This window comes from Nannobrachium achirus (genome assembly GCF_963921795.1).
Source record: "Nannobrachium achirus genome assembly, chromosome: 9".
NCBI lineage: Eukaryota > Metazoa > Chordata > Actinopteri > Myctophiformes > Myctophidae > Nannobrachium > Nannobrachium achirus.
In genome coordinates, this window is record NC_137818.1 from 11,128,944 (window position 1) to 11,150,575 (window position 21,632).

The following is a 21,632-nucleotide window of genomic DNA, read 5'->3' on the forward strand; positions in this document are numbered from 1 at the left end:
ATGAACGTCACGTGATAAGGGCAGCCATGTTTAACCAAACCAGTGATGCTCGTTTTGGAATCGACACACACTTAGTAAAAACTCATTTTATTTAAAAAATACGGACTAATACATTAAACAAGGCTTCCTGACAAGTCGCATACATCTTGCAGAACTTGTCCGGAAGCTATATTTTGCATTTGTGCATGTGTAGAGCCGCAATAGCAGTTTTGCAGGCCATACCCCCGACCTGTCTGACTAGTTGGTAAGACGCTCCAGCAGCCGTCCCCAAATCACAATGCGGAAGCCACTGCAGGGGCGTCTTAATGTAAGGCTATCACTAATGTACACACTCAGAGTTACAAACCTGTAAGGGTCCATTTGGTTCAATTTGTACAGTCTCAAAGTTATTGTATTTTATTTATTTATGTATTATTATGTTTTTGGGCTTTTTGCCTTTAATGATAGTTAACACCTTCTAAGCCACGGGGAGCCCCTTAATGTTAAAACCGTACTATATCGCACATCCCCCCAGGGACTCTCAGCCACGTTGTACATTCCCGGACTTTGTCTTTAAAACCTGAATAAAAGCTTTTGATCCGAAAATCGGCGATCGTCTAACCTTCCCTAGTCACCACTCGTGCATTGATAGCTCATGCAGACCGTGCATGAAGCAGAGGTGACGTCAGCGCCTCTCCTTCACCAAGGCTACTCCCAGCCCATACGTTTGCTGTCTGCACACTCGAGCTCCTACAGCAGCCATGCTTGGGGCTATGCTAGCGAAACTTTTCAGTTTTGTTCTTCAGTCACACATGGATTATTTGCGGGGACATTTACGTGAAAGGATCGCGCACGCGAAACGCACGGGGACATCGACGATCGGCCAAAACTCCCATTCTATCCCAACGGAAATCGAGAAAATCATGGTGAGTTACTGACCTGGGAAAAAAAAAAAAAAGAAAAAACAGCGGCGCTGTTCAAGATGGAGGGGCTGCGGGGTCATGTTTATAAACATAATATTATGTCTCAGATCACAATACAATAATAGAAATTTCACGGCTAATCTACCAACCACCATTCTATTTCGGACGGCAAGGTGTTAACTATGAAAACCGGCACATCTTGTCCACGTATTCGTGTATCTCTGTGGTCACGCCTGACACTGGTTCCCCTGACACATCACTGACATCACAGGTCTATATGGGTTTGCTGTGAGGTCAGGGGAACAACTCTTAACATAATGGGTTTGCCACTCTGACATCACGCTCTGGCTTCATTGTGATGGCACACCAACAGAATCCCTTTTATGCCCATATATGGAGTTCCCTGATGTTAAGCCCAATGTTAAGCCCATATCTAACAAGACTTCATATGGGAATGCCCATTTATGGCCACATACCACACTAACATAATCCATATATGGCAAAGACAGCCCACATCTACACGCCCCTCACACTGTGACACTGCCGATCCGACCGATGATCCACCACTCGTACTAACAAACTGCGATTATTATTGTTTATTGATCAAAAAAGGTAAAACCATACAAGCACTTCATTTAAAAGAAATCACACCCATGTGAACTGAGCGGTGGTCGTGGAGGCTGTGCAACAGCACTACTGGGTGGGTGCAGCGGGGTTAGTGTGCTTTACAATGCTAAGTTTCTTCACACACTCTAATTTATTTGACCCTAAAACATTCAGTTTGTTAATAATAATAATAATACTTGATGTCACTGTCCTTGGTTCGGAGGGTTTTAACTCGGGGACTGTGAGATGCTGGGATGTTGAGGTTGGAGACAATGCACACTGGAATGTGGGTTTGTTATCAGAGTCTTACCAGAGGAAGGGAGGACGTAGTGGTCAACACTGGGGTATAAGATTGATTGAAGGTAAATACTACGTAAGTGTGGTGTATACACCAGGGCCAACCAAAGTTCTCCGTTTGAAGCAGAAACCTCAGAGAATCCGAGTCGAGCTGGACTGGAATAAAGGAAGGCTGTCATTCTCTGATCCTGATACTAAGACACGCATACACACCTTCACACACACTTTCACTGAAACACTCTTTCCATATATTACCAATACTCAAGCTTATCCTGTGAAGATGTTACCTGGGAAGATCAGTGTAACGGTGGAAAAATTGTAGTCTCATCAGTGCCATGGACCCACTTCCACCACACAGTGACCTATCTGGCCTGGGCCTCGGGGCATAGCTCTCTATAGGAAACAGCTGTATTTTCTCTGACACACGGCAACCAAGCACACACCCCAGTTTTGGCCTGTGCGCTCCGGTCAAAAAGGAGACACCCTATAGACACACGTTAGTGCATGCACGCGCATGAATTCTCGCGCACTATAAGGCGCACGGAGCTCAGGCGGTGACTGACGACTTGGGGCCCTTAATCGACCCTCACACACAAAACCGCCTGAGCGCGCACACCCGATACCCTGCAAAACATGTTATTGGGTCCCTCTACACATGTGGTTCGAATATCTGCACATATGTGGAGCGGGGCTCCCCTGTCGAACGTAAACAACTCACCTATGTATTACTGTAGGACCAGTTGGTACCGGTTGTTCGTGCACGACATGTATGCGTATTAACTGCGAGGAACCGCTGACCTCACCGGTGCACTGATTCTGTACCCCACACACACGAATAGGACAACAGGGAGACATGTATGCGCACCGCTCAGCGTGCGCCTGAGATGCCCAGGCGTAGACACAAGTTACAGAATATAGTATAAAAGAGAGGTGCATGCATTGGTCGGGGCCTTTTTCTTGACCAACACTCGCCACATCGAAGCTTGGAGAATTTGTGCCCGTCAACTGACTGTAACTGCTTGATTTTGTAATAAACCAGACTTTGTCCATTTGGCAAGGGGAACTGGACCACTTTGTTTCTCTCATCTGTCTCAGCCGCCAGGGAAAACAAGACTTCTACCACTCCTAATATACTACAAAATGCAGTTAGATATGATGATGATGACGACAACAAGACATTGAAAGTCTTTTTACTTTTGAGGAATATATACTGGTCAATGACAGTCACGTTAACAAGTGTTTTCTAAAGCAGTGGTTTTCATTGATTGAAGACTTTATTAGATGTTTGCATAGGAAAGGGTACAGTTTAGAGATGGACCGATTCTTGGCCGATTCCGATTTTCGGTTTTATTAAATTCTGATCTGCCGATACCGATTTTTCCGATTTCTATCTAAGAAAGAACAATAATTATACAATACACCATATATTTTTTGGCTTGAGTACCCTTTCCATGATTTTTTTATCCAAGTACTCCCTTTCCCAGACATCATGTTGCTTATATAGTTCTGCAATTAAAACCACAACTATGGTAGGCTATATGCATAACACCCCTGTTCAACAATATAACATCACAAATAAGAAATGGAGTGAGTTTCAAACAGTGCATCCTGAGCAGATTTATTTTCAACACTGACAATAAGATTCAGTCAGTTTTCATGTCAATAACTAGTAATCAACAACCAATCATCAACTGATCAACAAAATTCAAAAACACATCTCAGTTGGCTGGTATTCTACCATGTAATTTCTTCAGTATCCCATGCAGTACCTCTGGGTATCACCAGGGGTACTCGTAGTACCCCAGTTAAACACTGGAATAGTTGACTTTCAATGTCACAATCAACATTTTTTAAGCAGCACTGAGTTAACTTAAGAAAATAAAACTTGAACTCAATCTAGTGCAATGTTTGTACTTGAAAAATGAAAGCTGGTGCTATTTAACTATTATTATTATCATTGTTATTAATATGCTGGTGAAATTGGCTTGGCAATCCTTTCTGTTTTTATACTGTCATTAGTATCAACAAGCAACCCCCCTGGTTGCTTGTTTCTCTCTCAAAAACAAAACCTGGCAACATTGGGTGATCAGACTCAGAGAAGTGTTTATCTTAGCACAGGACGCTAAACAAGCAGGCTACAGTGGACACTCATGCTGCTCATGATTACATGCATTTATGTAGCGCAATATTTGGGATATGTGTGGCTGGCTACAAACAGGGAGGAAACATCGGAAAATCACTGTTGATAGCACGTAAAATAGACGATTCGCACGGAAAATAAAATAGACGCTTCACTGACATTTTTAGCGCTTCTTCGGCAGCCTTTGCTATAGATTTCAGCACTTTTGCGGGAATAGCATGGTGCCCTGTGCTTCAGCACATAAAGCGTGTGCATTAATCTGGCCATTCTTTAGCATGATGTGAGTTTGTATGCCTTGTAGATCAGCTGTTTTCGACCAAACTCACGCAGCCAGCCACCACTAGCAGCTGTTCGTTGTGGGTGTGAGAGTCAGAGTGTGTGTGGAGGGAGGGAGGGACGGGGAGAGAGAGCGAGAGAGATAGACGGAACACTATAGCCCCGTTCAGCTCGCATCGTTGCTTTTGTTCAGATGTACTGTAATGAGATGGAGTTATTTATTTGAGCGAATGGGTAATATCAATGCAAAGAGCGAGTTTTGGATCATCCTGGCACACAGTGAAATAAGTCAAAATCTGTGACATGTTTTCTTCATGAGTCTGTTAGCGTTAGCTTCGCTGCTGCTTTGTTTTGGTCAGCACGCGTTGAGCCACATGTTGCGTACTGCGAATGCGTGTCATTTTTGATCGGCGGAAAACCGGAAATTAAATTAGGACCGGCCGGTCACCGATTGAGGCCGATTTTATATAATACCGGCCGATTTTCGATACCGGCCGATACCGATGTCCATCTCTAGTACAGTTTCATGAAAGAACATTTCACTGGCATGCTTGTTCATATTGGGGTCCTTTTTTAACTCAGACCTTTTCATGTCAGAACCCCAAAGCGATATTTAGCTGCGGACCCCCATCTGAAAATATTTTGGGCCCCTTGAAGATAAACATGTAAAAGCATATTTTTGTTTAAAAATCTGAATAAAAATTTTGTGTGAACTTTTAATTCTTGCCTGATGGTTTCTTTGTTGTCCTGTCTGAGTATAAAGAGTTAACAACACATATGTTCACCATCCACCATAGCCCATGTTTTGTTAATTCATAATTCCAGTATAGCATCTATTGTTCAGTCATGACTTATTCATTATCACATTTAGATCTGCCTAGTGACAGACAAAAATGTTGTGTCAACTTGGCCACGGGTATAACTTAATAATTTCATCAGCCAAATTATTATGTTAATTATATGCAAATATAAGCCAGTTTAATAGAAATAATAACAACAACAATGATTTAACAACGTTCAAGGGCCAAGGGACTAAACCTGGTGTGGTGTCAACACTAACTGGGCCTTCTGACATATTATGCGAGTCGCTGTGCCATTGGCAACCAAAAAAATATGAATATATTTGAATCAAGAAACGCTTAAAAAAGTGAGGCTGTTGCGACCAGCCTGAAGCGAACGGACACTCCGGATGTGATGGGGACACAAAAAAAAGGCCATCATAGGCATACCTGGATCGCTAGAGAAAACATATGCACCCACTGCGCATAAAATGAAGTGGAAACTGAGCTACGCTTCCTAACCACCTGCCCACTGTACAAAGACCTGACAGATCCACAGATCAAAACCACACAAGGGGAGTGGCAGACCAAAGACCAGATGGAAGGATTATTTCTCTGACAACCGTTAGCTGTCCATTGTCATCATTATTTCTTTCATAGATGATGGGGCGCTAAGTTCTCTAACTGGCCACCATTACTGTCCATTCACTCCATTGATTAGTGTGAAAGAGGCTGGACACACATGTGGCACATCTACTTTATTTCTTTCATACTTAAATGAGGCGTGCTAACTCGTCACTACCTGTCTTTTGTCCAGGAACAACAATCACATTAACACAACAGAACAATAGTTCTTTCTTTCAATTCAAATTGCAAATGAATGCATGTCCACAGAGCTCACTGTCTGAGTGTGCCATCCTTTGTACGGGGACTCGAGGAGGCAGAGGGGAGGGGAGGAGTGAACATAAGCAGGAACATAACATTTATTATGAACGAATCACTCATGAACGACAAATGTACACACTCAAGAGTTACAAACCTGTAATGGTCTATTTGGTTCCATTTGTACACTTTCAAAGTTACTGAACCAACTGGACCCTTTTTTAATTTTTTAAATAATGTTTTGGACTTTTTTTATGCAGCATAGGCCGTCGGGATCGAGACTCAAACCTGCAACGTGCTGCGAGGCATCAGGGCCTATGAGATAGGCGCCTGAACTGCTAGGGCCTAGACTTAGAGGCTCTAGAGTTTTCGGGGCCACACTGTCGCACCACCGATACGACCAATGCTCCACCACTCATGGGCTTTTTTTATTTCAAGGACCCACATAACTCAAAGATGGTTCTCTGCAGGACAGTAATCTGTGTGTGTGTGTGTGTGTGTGTGTGTGTGTGTGTGTGTGTGTGTGTGTGTGTGTGTGTGTGTGTGTGTGTGTGTGTGTGTGCGTGCGCGCGTGCGTGCGTGTGTAAAACACCAAATAATGCAGAATTAGGACGATACTCATAATCAAAATAAAAAAGAGGGCATCCAAATGTTATAGACAACATGCCTGGCCACGCCCCCTACTTCCGACCGGAAGCCCTTTTTTGGGCTTGATCGTAGCGCGATTTCCTGTTTACGTTCATCTGATCTGATTCTCCTCTTAACTAATGAGACGGGATTGTTTTACTTTGTAATTTTACTTTGTTAAGTTACAATGTCACTTAATGGCAACACTCATCCACTCTGCTGATAAATAAATTAGTTGTGACGATACACACCCGTTCTGCCGTCATTCAATGTTATGAGTTGGAGGGAAAAAAAAAGAGATCTCAATTGAAACAATGCCATAGGCTTTCTTGGGCGTATGCTTTTAGTTGACCTTGTACTAGTGTACTGTCATGAAACTACCTTTTTTCATATGCAAACTTCTTAAAAAATAACGCTATTTAAATTGTTTCAAAAGCTTTATACCCTGTATATATATATAAAATGTCACAATGCGACATAGCTTTTTACACAATGATGTACTCCCTCCAACTGCATGTCATATTATATGTTCGCCATTTTAAACTGTTTTTATTTTATTTGACACTTGCTTTGGCAATATAAACATGTCTTCTCATGCCAATAAAGCTCCTTTGAATTGAATTGATATAGGCCTACAAATAAACAGATTTGTGTATTTGAAAGCAAGCATTGAACCTAATCAGTATTTCATGGAAGCGAATGTTGTATGATTCTAGCTAGCAAACCTTTTCCCTTCAGAACGCTGGTTGATCATGTCAAACGTCATCTTCTCCATTCTCCACTCTTCTGGGATGTCACCATGAAGTCACAGTTGGCTTGTGTTGTGTGATATGCATTAATGTTTTTACAAATAGGCCTGTCAACAACTCAACCCACTCCAGAATAGACATAATACACATTAGCCCACCTATTATGTGCATCCTATGCTGTGTTCATTTCACTATATCACTGTAAATCATCGATTTAATCCTAATCAAGGCAATATAAATATCCATTCATATTTAATGCTCATTTAATCATTAAATCCTAAACTGTCACGTCAAAACAATGAATACATTTGGCTTTAATAGATACAAAAACAAACTGGATTAATTGAAAATGACAAGTGTTTAAAAGCATTCCTTCAAAGCATCATTGGGAACATTCCTTATCTCAATAACACAATATACAGTACAACATTTGAAACCCTCAACAGTTAAAAAAAAGGCATGGACAAGTCAAAGAAAAGTGTGTATAAATATTTTATTGCAATAAATATGATGAGGAGATCTCGACCCTCACATCTGGCTTCATTGGTCCTGCATGGACGTACAGTACAGGTCTGAAAGACAGAAAACAATTGCATTCACAGATACAACACAACAGCGAAGAGCTTTTATTTCAATTATAATCAATGTTGTGTTGTCACAAGTGAAAATAACTTTTACTTAGTTGTAACAAGAGTAGTAGTCACCATACAGTAAAAGATCGTAGCTAACAATGCTAATTAGCTAGCATGAGAGTTTTACCTTGTTGTTGTTGTTGTTGTTGTTGTTGTTGTTGTGAGTCGTGCTGCTTCTCTGGGGAGTTTGCTGAGTTTAGGATATGTTAAGGATGTCATCAATACTATTAACTGGTGTAGATAGAATAAAAACATCGAAGATAGCGGTGGCTTGCATATCAAGAGACCATGACCGCACCGCACCATCTAGCTGACAGCTGGAAAAAAAAACCTCCGTTGGTTTAACCCTTTCAGTTCATTGTCATAATCTTTTACTGCAGCGCTGGGCAGTGTTGCCAAAATTTGTGAGAGAAATAAGCGAAACAAGCCAACTCTTGCAATATAAATAAGCAAAAAAACAAGATAGTTTAGGTAAATAAATTGACTTGGCAACACGTTTATATGCATGCCTGACAGAGAGAACCCGGAAGTTCCCTTTCGACTTGGGGGCGGGGCCTCCCTCCTGCAATCGGCCAGGAATGTTGTCTATAACCACCTAAGAGAAAGGGACCCAGATGCACTCCATAACAAAGCACTCATACACAAAAACTCAAGAGAGATGCCCTCAGTCACCAGACAGAAAACTCACTGGACTAAACCAAATTATAAAACAGCAGCATAAAGCTACCTGACACATTGGAAAGAAGCAACCCAAAAGCAAAGCAGATTAGAATGCTAGTTGGCCACAGAGAAACACTGTAGCAGAATACCTGCTTGGTATTCATAATGGTGACCGACCCAAAACAAAGAAAAGGCTTGACTAGGTACAGACTGAGCACAGTCTTGCGATCGAAGAAAAGGTAGTCATAGGCATACCTGGCTCCCTAGAGAAAACAGACTATGCACCCATTGCACACAAAATGAAGTGGAAACTGAGCTATACTTCCTAACCGCCTGTCCACTGTACCAAGACACCAGAGACACATACAACTCACAGATTCTAACAACAAAAAACATTTAAAAATCTGCTGGGTGAAGCACAACAACCTCAACCACCTTAACACAGTCCCTGCCGGTCAACTGCCCGATCAACAATTTAACTAGGGGGTTCCCTGCCGATCAACTTTGGTCAACTTTTATATAAAAAGTAATGTGATATTTTTTGCGGATAAACTCCCCTGGCCTGGACTACAAGGAAAACACTGATTTTGCTGGCAGGAGCTGGATTATTTATGTAACTAACCATTGTGTGTGTATGTCCCTGCACTGTCTGTATTGATGAGTAAGTAAACTTGATACATGAAATTGAAAGCATAAAAAATTGATTTGAAATTGTGTGTGTGTGTGTTTAACAAAAGGCGAGGCTGTGTTAAAAATGACACTCTTCTACAGAAACAAGCAGTCTGGTCTCAACAATTGTATTGTTGATTCTTCTTTTTTTGCTTTGTTTTTTCTGCTAGTACACAACAGTACTTTTTTTATTTCCGTACCTCCCTGTAACATTGTAAACTTAACTGCTGTGCTTCCTCTGTGTGACTGATTTTCCCTCTTGGGATATTAAGTTATATCTATCCATCTATCTTTCATGTGTTTTAGCTGCAACATGTTTCATGTTGTTTAAATTAAAAGTTTTATTATATTATTTACATCACTGCATTTCATGTTGTGTGATGATGACCCGTCAATCAGGCTGGCTTTTGTTCTGTTCTGACCTTTCACATTGAAATGAGCCAATGACTGTTTTCTACTGGAGGAGGAGAGGTGTGAGGAGGTGTTTCTCCTCTCCAAGGACAAAGATAACACACTGCTGCTCAGAGTCAGACCACTACAGGACACAACACACACTGCGACCAGACTATCAGACCGCTTTTTCAAAGTGACCTTCTTTTGTGAGGAAACATTCAAGACAAAGTTACAGGTAAGGATGTATATGTATGCCTTATGCCTTCTTGAACAATCACCATTTTTTCTCAAACATAATAGGTCCTAATAGGCAGAGTTGTTTGTTCTACGTACTTTAACTTAACTTTGACATTGGTGTGTGTGTGTGTGTGTGTGTGTGTGTGTGTGTGTGTGTGTGTGTGTGTGTGTGTGTGTGTGTGAGAGAGAGAGAGAGAGAGAGAGAGAGATGGATAAAACATTAATTTCATTTGTTTTCTTTAGTATAAGCATTCAGAATGGGGTCTCAAGACCAAATGGATTGTTGCATCATGGGAATTATTTCATCCCGCCTGACCGCTATAGAGTGTGCTTTAAGTGCAGATCAATGAATAATTTTAACTTCCTGTAGATTTTTCCTGTAGAAGAGGAAGATCAGGATTGGTTCTGTGGAAACAGATTTAATTTGTCAAACAGTACCATCAACAGGACGTTTTATATAATGTAACATTTCCCATGCAGTGATCCCCTCAAAATGTATTATCTTTAAATGTAGATACATCAATGCGGTCTTTGCAGATGCTGATTAGAGTAGGGTGACCAGACGTCCTGGGTTTGGCCGGGACAGTCAGTTTTTGCCGGGGCAGTCCCGTTTTCAAGCTGCATGTCCCGGTTTCCCGACAAATAAAACACTAATATGTCCCGGTTTTCGGCAGAATTACAATGATAGTGGCTGTTTTCAGTGGTTGCTTAGACATGTATCATGTTCTTTTCATGTAAACATGCTCACCTAAACAATCAGAAAACATGAACAAATTCATTGTGTGTCTGAATTCAACGCTGAGGCTGTCAATGACTGCCTGTATGCAACCCTGCGGTGTGTATGTGCACGGATGTTAGAGAATGGGCACGCGCAAGCGGTTTCAGGCAACAGTGGTTCGTGTCCCAGTTAAGGTTTGAGCGGCTGAAGATATGGTCACCCTAGTTTAGAGGCCACTATTGACTTTCACCTCAATATATTCTTCTTATCCTATATTAATAATCCTAATCCTGTATGTGTGTGTGTGCTTTGTATTGTAACAGGTCTGTAGTGGCGTGTCAAAGCTCCACCCCCTGCCAGACTCATCTGAGACGATAAGATTGACTTCCAGTGAGAACGGACTGTCTTCCCATAGCTACAGGAGGGAATACTGACACAGACCACTGGACACTGTTGCTGCCTACAACATCCACCATTCACAGTGAAACTTCAAGGAACATTCTAGAAAACTTCAGGGAACATTCACTTACTGGCTTCCTGTATTGAGCAGTGTTTTTGGATTCACTCAAGAGACTAAATGGCTTCTGCGTTGTCTCTTCCAGAAGAGGATTATTCATGTCCTGTGTGTCGTGACATCTTTAAAGATCCTGTTGTCCTGTCTTGTAGCCACAGCTTCTGTAATGCTTGTCTGCAGCAATGGTGGAGACAGAAGGGAATGAAGCAATGTCCAGTTTGTAAGGAAATACATTCTACAGATCATCTTCCCCGTAACCTGGCTCTGAAGAACTTGTGTGAGGCCTTCGTACGGGAGAGACAGAGAGCTCCAAAACGCAAGAGAACTTCATCAGGGTCTGAGGATCTCTGCAGTCTGCATGCCGAGAAATTCAAACTGTTTTGCCTGGAATGTCAACAGCCAGCCTGTCTTGTGTGTCGAGATTCTAAAAAACACACCAACCACAGTTTCAGACCTATCGATGAAGCTGCTCTGGATCACAAGGAGGAAGTCCAGAAATTACTGAAGCCTTTACGGGAGAAACTTGAGGTATTTACTGAAGTTAAAAAGATTAGTGACCAAACAGTGAAACACAATAAGATCCAGGCACAGAACACAGAGCTGCAGATCAAGGAACAGTTTAAGAAGATGCATCAGTTTCTACTAGAGGAAGAGGAGGCCAGCATCAGTGCACTGGAGGAGGAAGTGCGGGAGAAGAAGAAGAAGATGAAGAAGATTAAGGGTCTGAACAGAGACATATCAACCCTTTCAGACAACATCAGAGCCATAGAGGAGGAGCTGAGAGCTGAAAACCTCCCATTCCTGCAGAATTACAAGACCACAATGGAAAGAGTCCAGTTCACACCGCAGGACCCACAGCTGGTCTCAGGAGCACTGATAGACGTGGCCAAACACCTGGGAAACCTGACCTTCAGGGTCTGGAACAAGATGAAGGACATTGTCTCCTACACTCCTGTCATTCTGGACTCCAACACTGCCTGTCCAGCATGCATTGTGTCTGATGATCTGACCAGTGTGAGAGATCATGAATGGCAGCAGCATCTTCCTAACAACCCAGAGAGGTTTAACGAATATGCCTATGTCCTTGCTTCTGAGGGTTTTAACTCAGGTACTGTGGGTTGCTGGGATGTTGAGGTTGGAGACAATGCCGAGTGGGATGTGGGTTTATTAGCAGAGTCTTTCCAGAGGAAGTCCTGGAAGGAACAACGTGGGGGTCAACACTGGGGTATAACACTCGATGAAGGTGAATACTCAGTAAGAGACTCCTCAACAGGGCCAGCCACTGTTCTTTCATTGAAGCAGAAACCTCAGAGGATCCGAGTCCAGCTGGACTGGAATGAAGGAAGGCTGTCATTCTCTGATCCTGATACTAACACACACATACACACCTTCACACACACTTTCACTGACACACTCTTTCCATACATTGGAACTTGTGGTGATGTCCCTCTGAAGATGTTACCTGGGAAGATCAGTGTAACGGTGGAACAATGCAGTTAGACATGATGATGATGATATGACATTGAGAGTATTTAAGGTGAAATATTATAGAATATATACTGGTCAATGATGTTAACACATTGGGTGCCAACCCCGAGTTTCCCGAGTTTGTAATTGTACCAATGCTGTGCCAACCCCGAGTTTCCCGAGTTTGGGCCGTTTTTGAAAAAAAAAAAAAAAAATTGGGACCTCCAGAAATGTGTTAGGCATGATCGCGATCGCGAAATTACATGTTTAACCCCCATACCAACCCATTCTTTCAAACATGGCAGCCATGTTTGTTTACATCTGAAGAAAACATAATGGCTGATAAATCATGAATGCCTGAACGGACTTCCAAGCGGATTTTTTTGTTTGAAAGCTGTGACCAGCCTGCACACACGTGGTGCATCATCTAGGCATGGGCGTGCACTTTTTACACAATTGCGTAATACATGGAAGTCTATGGTAACCATGGCAACGTGGGACATTGAAGAGAAAAAAATCATGGCACCATATGTGTTTCCTAAAGCAATCGTTTTGATTGACTGACTGTATTAGAAGTTTACATAGAAAAGGTACAGTTTCATGACAGCACTAGTGAAAGGTCAACTAAGAACCCACACCTCAAAAAAGCTTTGGGCTTGTTTACATTGGGGTCCTTTTTTAACTCAGGTTCTCAAACCATTTCATGTCAGAACCCCCAAAATTATATTTGGCTGCGGACCCCCATCTGACAATATGTTGTGCCCCTTGAAGAGAACATGTAAAACATAATTTTGTTCAATAATCTGAAATAAATCTTGATGTGAACTTTAAATTTGTGCCTGATTGTTTCTTTGTTGTACTGTCTGAGTCACTGAACATATTGCATAAAGAGTTAACAATATGTTGACCATCGAGTTTACCCCACGAGTCAAACTAATTCACTTGATGTTATCCCTCTCTCTTTTATTATTATTACCATTATCATTTATACAGGGTAGTAGGCCTAGCTGAGCACAAGTGTGCATTTCCAGCAATGCCCTGCACAGACACACACACACCCTCCTGTGTATCAGAAAAATAACCATGTTAAAAAAATATATATACATTGCGTATCACGGTAGAACACACCACTTGGTTTAGTTACGACTAAACCCGCTGTGCCAATCACAGCGGGTAGAACTGTCACGACTACAAATTTAAACTGACGATTAATTGACACAAATAATTGCGATTTACAATGTAATTGTGGCATTGCAGACTGGAACATATGAATACAAGCTTAGGCTTCATAATCACAAACTGCACAGGGCAGATCTATAAAGTCTGTAATCACTGTATTTACTGTACTTAGTCTGGCAGTGGGTGCCAAAGCTGATATTGAGACATAAGCAGCTATCTCTGGGTAGAAGCTGACAAACTATTCAGTTCCCTTGTCATGTGTTCTAGCCTGGTTGGCATCTCTGAAAATGATTTTTAGGTAATTTTATCACTGTAAAGTGGTAAAATCGGATTTTGCTGCTATAATGTTAAGCCAATTTGCAAATGTAATTGTACTGCTAATGTGGAAATGTAATGAAAAGCTAACATTAGCTGATGCTGATTCTTTCTATTGATTCGTTCTTCAACGTGCTGCGAGGCATCAGGGCCTATGAGATAGGCGCCTGAACTGCTAGGGCCTAGACTTAGAGGCTCTAGAGTTTTCGGGGCCACACTGTCGCACCACCGATACGACCAATGCTCCACCACTCATGGGCTTTTTTTATTTCAAGGACCCACATAACTCAAAGATGGTTCTCTGCAGGACAGTAATCTGTGTGTGTGTGTGTGTGTGTGTGTGTGTGTGTGTGTGTGTGTGTGTGTGTGTGTGTGTGTGTGTGTGTGTGTGTGTGTGTGTGTGTGTGTGTGTGTGTGTGCGTGCGTGCGTGCGCGCGTGCGTGTGTGTGTAAAACACCAAATAATGCAGAATTAGGACGATACTCATAATCAAAATAAAAAAGAGGGCATCCAAATGTTATAACCACCTAAGAGAAAGGGACCCAGATGCACTCCATAACAAAGCACTCATACACAAAAACTCAAGAGAGATGCCCTCAGTCACCAGACAGAAAACTCACTGGACTAAACCAAATTATAAAACAGCAGCATAAAGCTACCTGACACATTGGAAAGAAGCAACCCAAAAGCAAAGCAGATTAGAATGCTAGTTGGCCACAGAGAAACACTGTAGCAGAATACCTGCTTGGTATTCATAATGGTGACCGACCCAAAACAAAGAAAAGGCTTGACTAGGTACAGACTGAGCACAGTCTTGCGATCGAAGAAAAGGTAGTCATAGGCATACCTGGCTCCCTAGAGAAAACATACTATGCACCCATTGCACACAAAATGAAGTGGAAACTGAGCTATACTTCCTAACCGCCTGTCCACTGTACCAAGACACCAGAGACACATACAACTCACAGATTCTAACAACAAAAAACATTAAAAAAAATCTGCTGGGTGAAGCACAACAACCTCAACCACCTTAACACAGTCCCTGCCGGTCAACTGCCCGATCAACAATTTAACTAGGGGGTTCCCTGCCGATCAACTTTGGTCAACTTTTATATAAAAAGTAATGTGATATTTTTTGCGGATAAACTCCCCTGGCCTAGACTACAAGGAAAACACTGATTTTGCTGGCAGGAGCTGGATTATTTATGTAACTAACCATTGTGTGTGTATGTCCCTGCACTGTCTGTATTGATGAGTAAGTAAACTTGATACATGAAATTGAAAGCATAAAAAATTGATTTGAAATTGTGTGTGTGTGTGTTTAACAAAAGGCGAGGCTGTGTTAAAAATGACACTCTTCTACAGAAACAAGCAGTCTGGTCTCAACAATTGTATTGTTGATTCTTCTTTTTTTGCTTTGTTTTTTCTGCTAGTACACAACAGTACTTTTTTATTTCCGTACCTCCCTGTAACATTGTAAACTTAACTGCTGTGCTGCCTCTGTGTGACTGATTTTCCCTCTTGGGATATTAAGTTATATCTATCCATCTATCTTTCATGTGTTTTAGCTGCAACATGTTTCATGTTGTTTAAATTAAAAGTTTTATTATATTATTTACATCACTGCATTTCATGTTGTGTGATGATGACCCGTCAATCAGGCTGGCTTTTGTTCTGTTCTGACCTTTCACATTGAAATGAGCCAATGACTGTTTTCTACTGGAGGAGGAGAGGTGTGAGGAGGTGTTTCTCCTCTCCAAGGACAAAGATAACACACTGCTGCTCAGAGTCAGACCACTACAGGACACAACACACACTGCGACCAGACTATCAGACCGCTTTTTCAAAGTGACCTTCTTTAGTGAGGAAACATTCAAGACAAAGTTACAGGTAAGGATGTATATGTATGCCTTATGCCTTCTTGAACAATCACCATTTTTTCTCAAACATAATAGGTCCTAATAGGCAGAGTTGTTTGTTCTACGTACTTTAACTTAACTTTGACATTGGTGTGTGTGTGTGTGTGTGTGTGTGTGTGTGTGTGTGTGTGTGTGTGTGTGTGTGTGTGTGTGTGTGTGTGTGTGTGAGAGAGAGAGAGAGAGAGAGAGAGAGAGATGGATAAAACATTCATTTCATTTGTTTTCTTTAGAGATGCACCGATCAGGTTTTTTGGGGCCGATACCGATCACCGATCAGCTGGAATCAATATCTGCCGATACCGATATTACCGATCGATCACAGCGTGGAAACAATATCTGCCAATCCCGATATTACCGATCGATCACAGCGTGAAATCCATAAATTCTGCTATTGTGTCAATGTCGGAGCATTTATATATTTAATGATTCCTCTTACACAACATTGACATTGTATATATTAATTCAATTCAACTTTATATTCTAAGGTCATGATTTGATTCGATTCTCAATATGATATATTATCGTATCGTAAATCATTTTAGTCCTAGGAAAATTCCTCCTCAAGAAAACAAAACAAAAAGGTTTTCTTATAAAGACAGTGGCAATATTGTCTATCCTTAATTATTTTCAAGGTTATTTGGCTATAATGGGCAATAATAGGCCAAATAGGCCCTTAAGACTTTCTGTACACTATATACATATTTGGGGTCCTTGCTCTTGGCATGAAAATGTTTGAGAACCACTGTTCTTAAACAATATCAGACAACAACATTTCTGTTTGACTGACCTTCCCCAGTTTTTTATTTTTATAGACCTGTTTGCTGGAAAAAACAGGATATGGCAACACTTTTTATAGACCTGTTTGCTTGTTTCTGTCGCAGAAACTAAATGGCAACGCTTCATCCTCCTTACATCTAGTGCTAACGGTTAGCACCTGTGGAAATGACTGTTTTAAACTATATAAGGGAACTACAAACGTTATCCTTAGATCGACAACAACTGTTGTCCTCCAATGACTTTGGAATTATGTTTTTTGGAATTAAGTTTAACAGCAACGTTACAGCCGTACTCTCTCTCTCTCTTCTCTCACGTCGCAGAGAGAGAGAGAGAGAGAGAGACGAGCGGAGCCTCGTTAACCCAACAACACAGCTGAAAACGCATTCATCTGATCACTTCTCTGGATTCTAATCCAAGCAATTTGGAGAATGAAATCGTGGATTTTACTTTGAGAAGTCAACACCTACAAAGGTAGAAGTAGGCTACTATTCCAATGGTGTATCCAATATGTTTAAAACAAACAACTTTCAGCTCACTCTGTCCCCCTCTCTTCGGTGCATGTCTGTGTGTGGTGTGGGAGGAGGGGGGGGGGGAATTAAGTGGCTCACAGACAGAAGTGAACATGGAGCCGCACGCACGCGCGCACACACACACACACACACACACACACACACACACACACACACACACACACACACACACAAGAGAAGAGAGGAGAACAGAGCTCTCCTTCGTCAGAAGCACGCATGCACAACGCGCACGTGAATCGAACGTCAACGTCCCTTTTGCTTCAATCCCTTGATCGGCTCGCTTTGATCCAATTATGGAAACACCGATCAAAACCGATATGGCCTTGATCGGCCGATCTGATATCTGCGCCGATCAATCGGTTCACCTCTAGTTTTCTTTAGTATAAGCATTCAGAATGGGGTCTCAAGACCAAATGGATTGTTGCATCATGGGAATTATTTCATCCCGCCTGACCGCTATAGAGTGTGCTTTAAGTGCAGATCAATGAATAATTTTAACTTCCTGTAGATTTTTCCTGTAGAAGAGGAAGATCAGGATTGGTTCTGTGGAAACAGATTTAATTTGTCAAACAGTACAATCAACAGGACGTTTTATATAATGTAACATTTCCCATGCAGTGATCCCCTCAAAATGTATTATCTTTAAATGTAGATACATCAATGCGGTCTTTGCAGATGCTGATTAGAGTAGGGTGACCAGACGTCCTGGGTTTGGCCGGGACAGTCAGTTTTTGCCGGGGCAGTCCCGTTTTCAAGCTGCATGTCCCGGTTTCCCGACAAATAAAACACTAATATGTCCCGGTTTTCGGCAGAATTACAATGATAGTGGCTGTTTTCAGTGGTTGCTTAGACATGTATCATGTTCTTTTCATGTAAACATGCTCACCTAAACAATCAGAAAACATGAACAAATTCATTGTGTGTCTGAATTCAACGCTGAGGCTGTTTATCAATGACTGCCTGTATGCAACCCTGCGGTGTGTATGTGCACGGATGTTAGAGAATGGGCACGCGCAAGCGGTTTCAGGCAACAGTGGTTCGTGTCCCAGTTAAGGTTTGAGCGGCTGAAGATATGGTCACCCTAGTTTAGAGGCCACTATTGACTTTCACCTCAATATATTCTTCTTATCCTATAGTATGAAGTATCCTAATCCTGTATGTGTGTGTGTGCTTTGTATTGTAACAGGTCTGTAGTGGCGTGTCAAAGCTCCACCCCCTGCCAGACTCATCTGAGACGATAAGATTGACTTCCAGTGAGAACGGACTGTCTTCCCATAGCTACAGGAGGGAATACTGACACAGACCACTGGACACTGTTGCTGCCTACAACATCCACCATTCACAGTGAAACTTCAAGGAACATTCTAGAAAACTTCAGGGAACATTCACTTACTGGCTTCCTGTATTGAGCAGTGTTTTTGGATTCACTCAAGAGACTAAATGGCTTCTGCGTTGTCTCTTCCAGAAGAGGATTATTCATGTCCTGTGTGTCGTGACATCTTTAAAGATCCTGTTGTCCTGTCTTGTAGCCACAGCTTCTGTAATGCTTGTCTGCAGCAATGGTGGAGACAGAAGGGAATGAAGCAATGTCCAGTTTGTAAGGAAATACATTCTACAGATCATCTTCCCCGTAACCTGGCTCTGAAGAACTTGTGTGAGGCCTTCGTACGGGAGAGACAGAGAGCTCCAAAACGCAAGAGAACTTCATCAGGGTCTGAGGATCTCTGCAGTCTGCATGCCGAGAAATTCAAACTGTTTTGCCTGGAATGTCAACAGCCAGCCTGTCTTGTGTGTCGAGATTCTAAAAAACACACCAACCACAGTTTCAGACCTATCGATGAAGCTGCTCTGGATCACAAGGAGGAAGTCCAGAAATTACTGAAGCCTTTACGGGAGAAACTTGAGGTATTTACTGAAGTTAAAAAGATTAGTGACCAAACAGTGAAACACAATAAGATCCAGGCACAGAACACAGAGCTGCAGATCAAGGAACAGTTTAAGAAGATGCATCAGTTTCTACTAGAGGAAGAGGAGGCCAGCATCAGTGCACTGGAGGAGGAAGTGCGGGAGAAGAAGAAGAAGAAGATTAAGGGTCTGAACAGAGACATATCAACCCTTTCAGACAACATCAGAGCCATAGAGGAGGAGCTGAGAGCTGAAAACCTCCCATTCCTGCAGAATTACAAGACCACAATGGAAAGAGTCCAGTTCACACCGCAGGACCCACAGCTGGTCTCAGGAGCACTGATAGACGTGGCCAAACACCTGGGAAACCTGACCTTCAGGGTCTGGAACAAGATGAAGGACATTGTCTCCTACACTCCTGTCATTCTGGACTCCAACACTGCCTGTCCAGCATGCATTGTGTCTGATGATCTGACCAGTGTGAGAGATCATGAATGGCAGCAGCATCTTCCTAACAACCCAGAGAGGTTTAACGAATATGCCTATGTCCTTGCTTCTGAGGGTTTTAACTCAGGTACTGTGGGTTGCTGGGATGTTGAGGTTGGAGACAATGCCGAGTGGGATGTGGGTTTATTAGCAGAGTCTTTCCAGAGGAAGTCCTGGAAGGAACAATGTGGGGGTCAACACTGGGGTATAACACTCGATGAAGGTGAATACTCAGTAAGAGACTCCTCAACAGGGCCAGCCACTGTTCTTTCATTGAAGCAGAAACCTCAGAGGATCCGAGTCCAGCTGGACTGGAATGAAGGAAGGCTGTCATTCTCTGATCCTGATACTAACACACACATACACACCTTCACACACACTTTCACTGACACACTCTTTCCATACATTGGAACTTGTGGTGATGTCCCTCTTAGACAAGGCAGAATTTCTGAAAATGTGCTTGTATAAAGTCCCGAAGGCATTTTGCGAATATTTATTATATACAACTGTTCTAGGGGTATTAAGGGATGCTGAATCCAAATTTGCTGTATATAATGCTCAAAAATGTTCCTAAATGGCTCAAAATTGAGAAATCCAACATGGCCGCCACTGCAAGGCTGAAATCTATTTAAGTGAAAATCTTTTTGACTAAACAAGGTAGAAACTTGAACTAAATGTGTTTTTCTAGGTTAGCCTACATGGGGAATTTGAAATTCTATCCTGATTTTAGATCAGACGTGAATAATTGGCTTTAAACTCATACATGTATAGCAGAAAAGGTTTGTTATTGATGCATAATTCGTCAAACAGAAACAAAAGCAGGATGAACCATGGTTTTATTCATCAAAACTCTTTTGATTTAGCCTATTTGTTCGAACATCATCACACTGATCTTGCTGGCCTTGGGAAGGGCCCTTTCACAGAAGATATCGTGACATCATCAGAAAGATTCATTTGTAAGATCTATGGTGTGCCTGACGTTGATTCATGCAACAAAGCACGAGTAAAGTTATTCTGCAAAAGTCGTCCCCAAGAGACTCTGCCACCAACCACAGATGCTGTGAGGTTCCATATCATGCGTGCACACTATTAAGCAACTATATGGAATCAAGCTCACCTGCCACACCCTGATCTTCCTCCAGTGGAGGAAATGGGATGGATGATCAAGGAAGGCCAGTTAGTGCCACGGCTACTCTGTCTGCCACCTATGCCCAAAGCCTGCAGGGAGTTCACTTCATGTGGGTGTACAAAGGAGTGCCTCAGCCAACGCTGCAGCTGCAGGTATGCATGTATAATATATTGTACTAATGGGATTTGGTCATTTTAGAGAATATCAGCCTACTAGACTGCATACTCTAGACTCTTAGATGTTGACAGATTGATGAACCCTACCCTGATGTACTTGTGCTGGCTATAAACGTTGTATCCCCTTCTCTCCTATTCTATCCATAAAGAGTCATATGGCATGTATGGAAGTATACAACTGCAAAAAAACTCAACATTTGCCGGAACACTGAGGAAGACTTGATTGATTGATTGAAGACTTTATTAGAAGTTTGCATAGAAAAAGGTACAGTTTCATGACGGTACAGTTCACTGGTACAAGGTCTACTAAAAGGAGATCCATGAAAAGACTAAGCTTATTTCCACAGGAAACCATTTAAGTATCTCATGAATAAGCTGCCACAGTAAGGATTACAGTAAGAAGTATTCCCATGTACATTTACTTTTATTGATATGGTAAAATACTATTATATTATATTATAATCCATTCTATTCTATTCAGGAAAAGTGGAATTGGTTGCATGCAGCTGCAAGATACCTATGACATCTGCCCGAAATATTGATGACTGCAAATAGGCTAAATTAATGTAGCCTACCTTCATATTAAAGGGATATTTCTCTTTCAAAAAACTTTTGGAAATTTGATCGTCTAATCAGGCTTTCATGAACACCCTGAACAGTTTTTAATT

At 41.9% G+C, this 21,632-nt stretch overlaps 1 protein-coding gene across 1 annotated transcript; it reads left to right on the forward strand.

The window, feature by feature from the left end:
* Nucleotides 1-19,461: 19,461 nt before the first annotated feature.
* Nucleotides 19,462-20,127, forward strand: LOC308291843 (nuclear factor 7, ovary; the record flags this gene model as incomplete). The annotated part of the gene is made up of 1 exon (XM_080733973.1): nt 19,462-20,127. The coding sequence occupies one exon, from the start codon at nt 19,462-19,464 to the stop codon at nt 20,125-20,127; it is 666 nt and encodes a 221-aa protein (XP_080590099.1).
* Between the last annotated feature and the right edge of the window lie 1,505 nt (nt 20,128-21,632).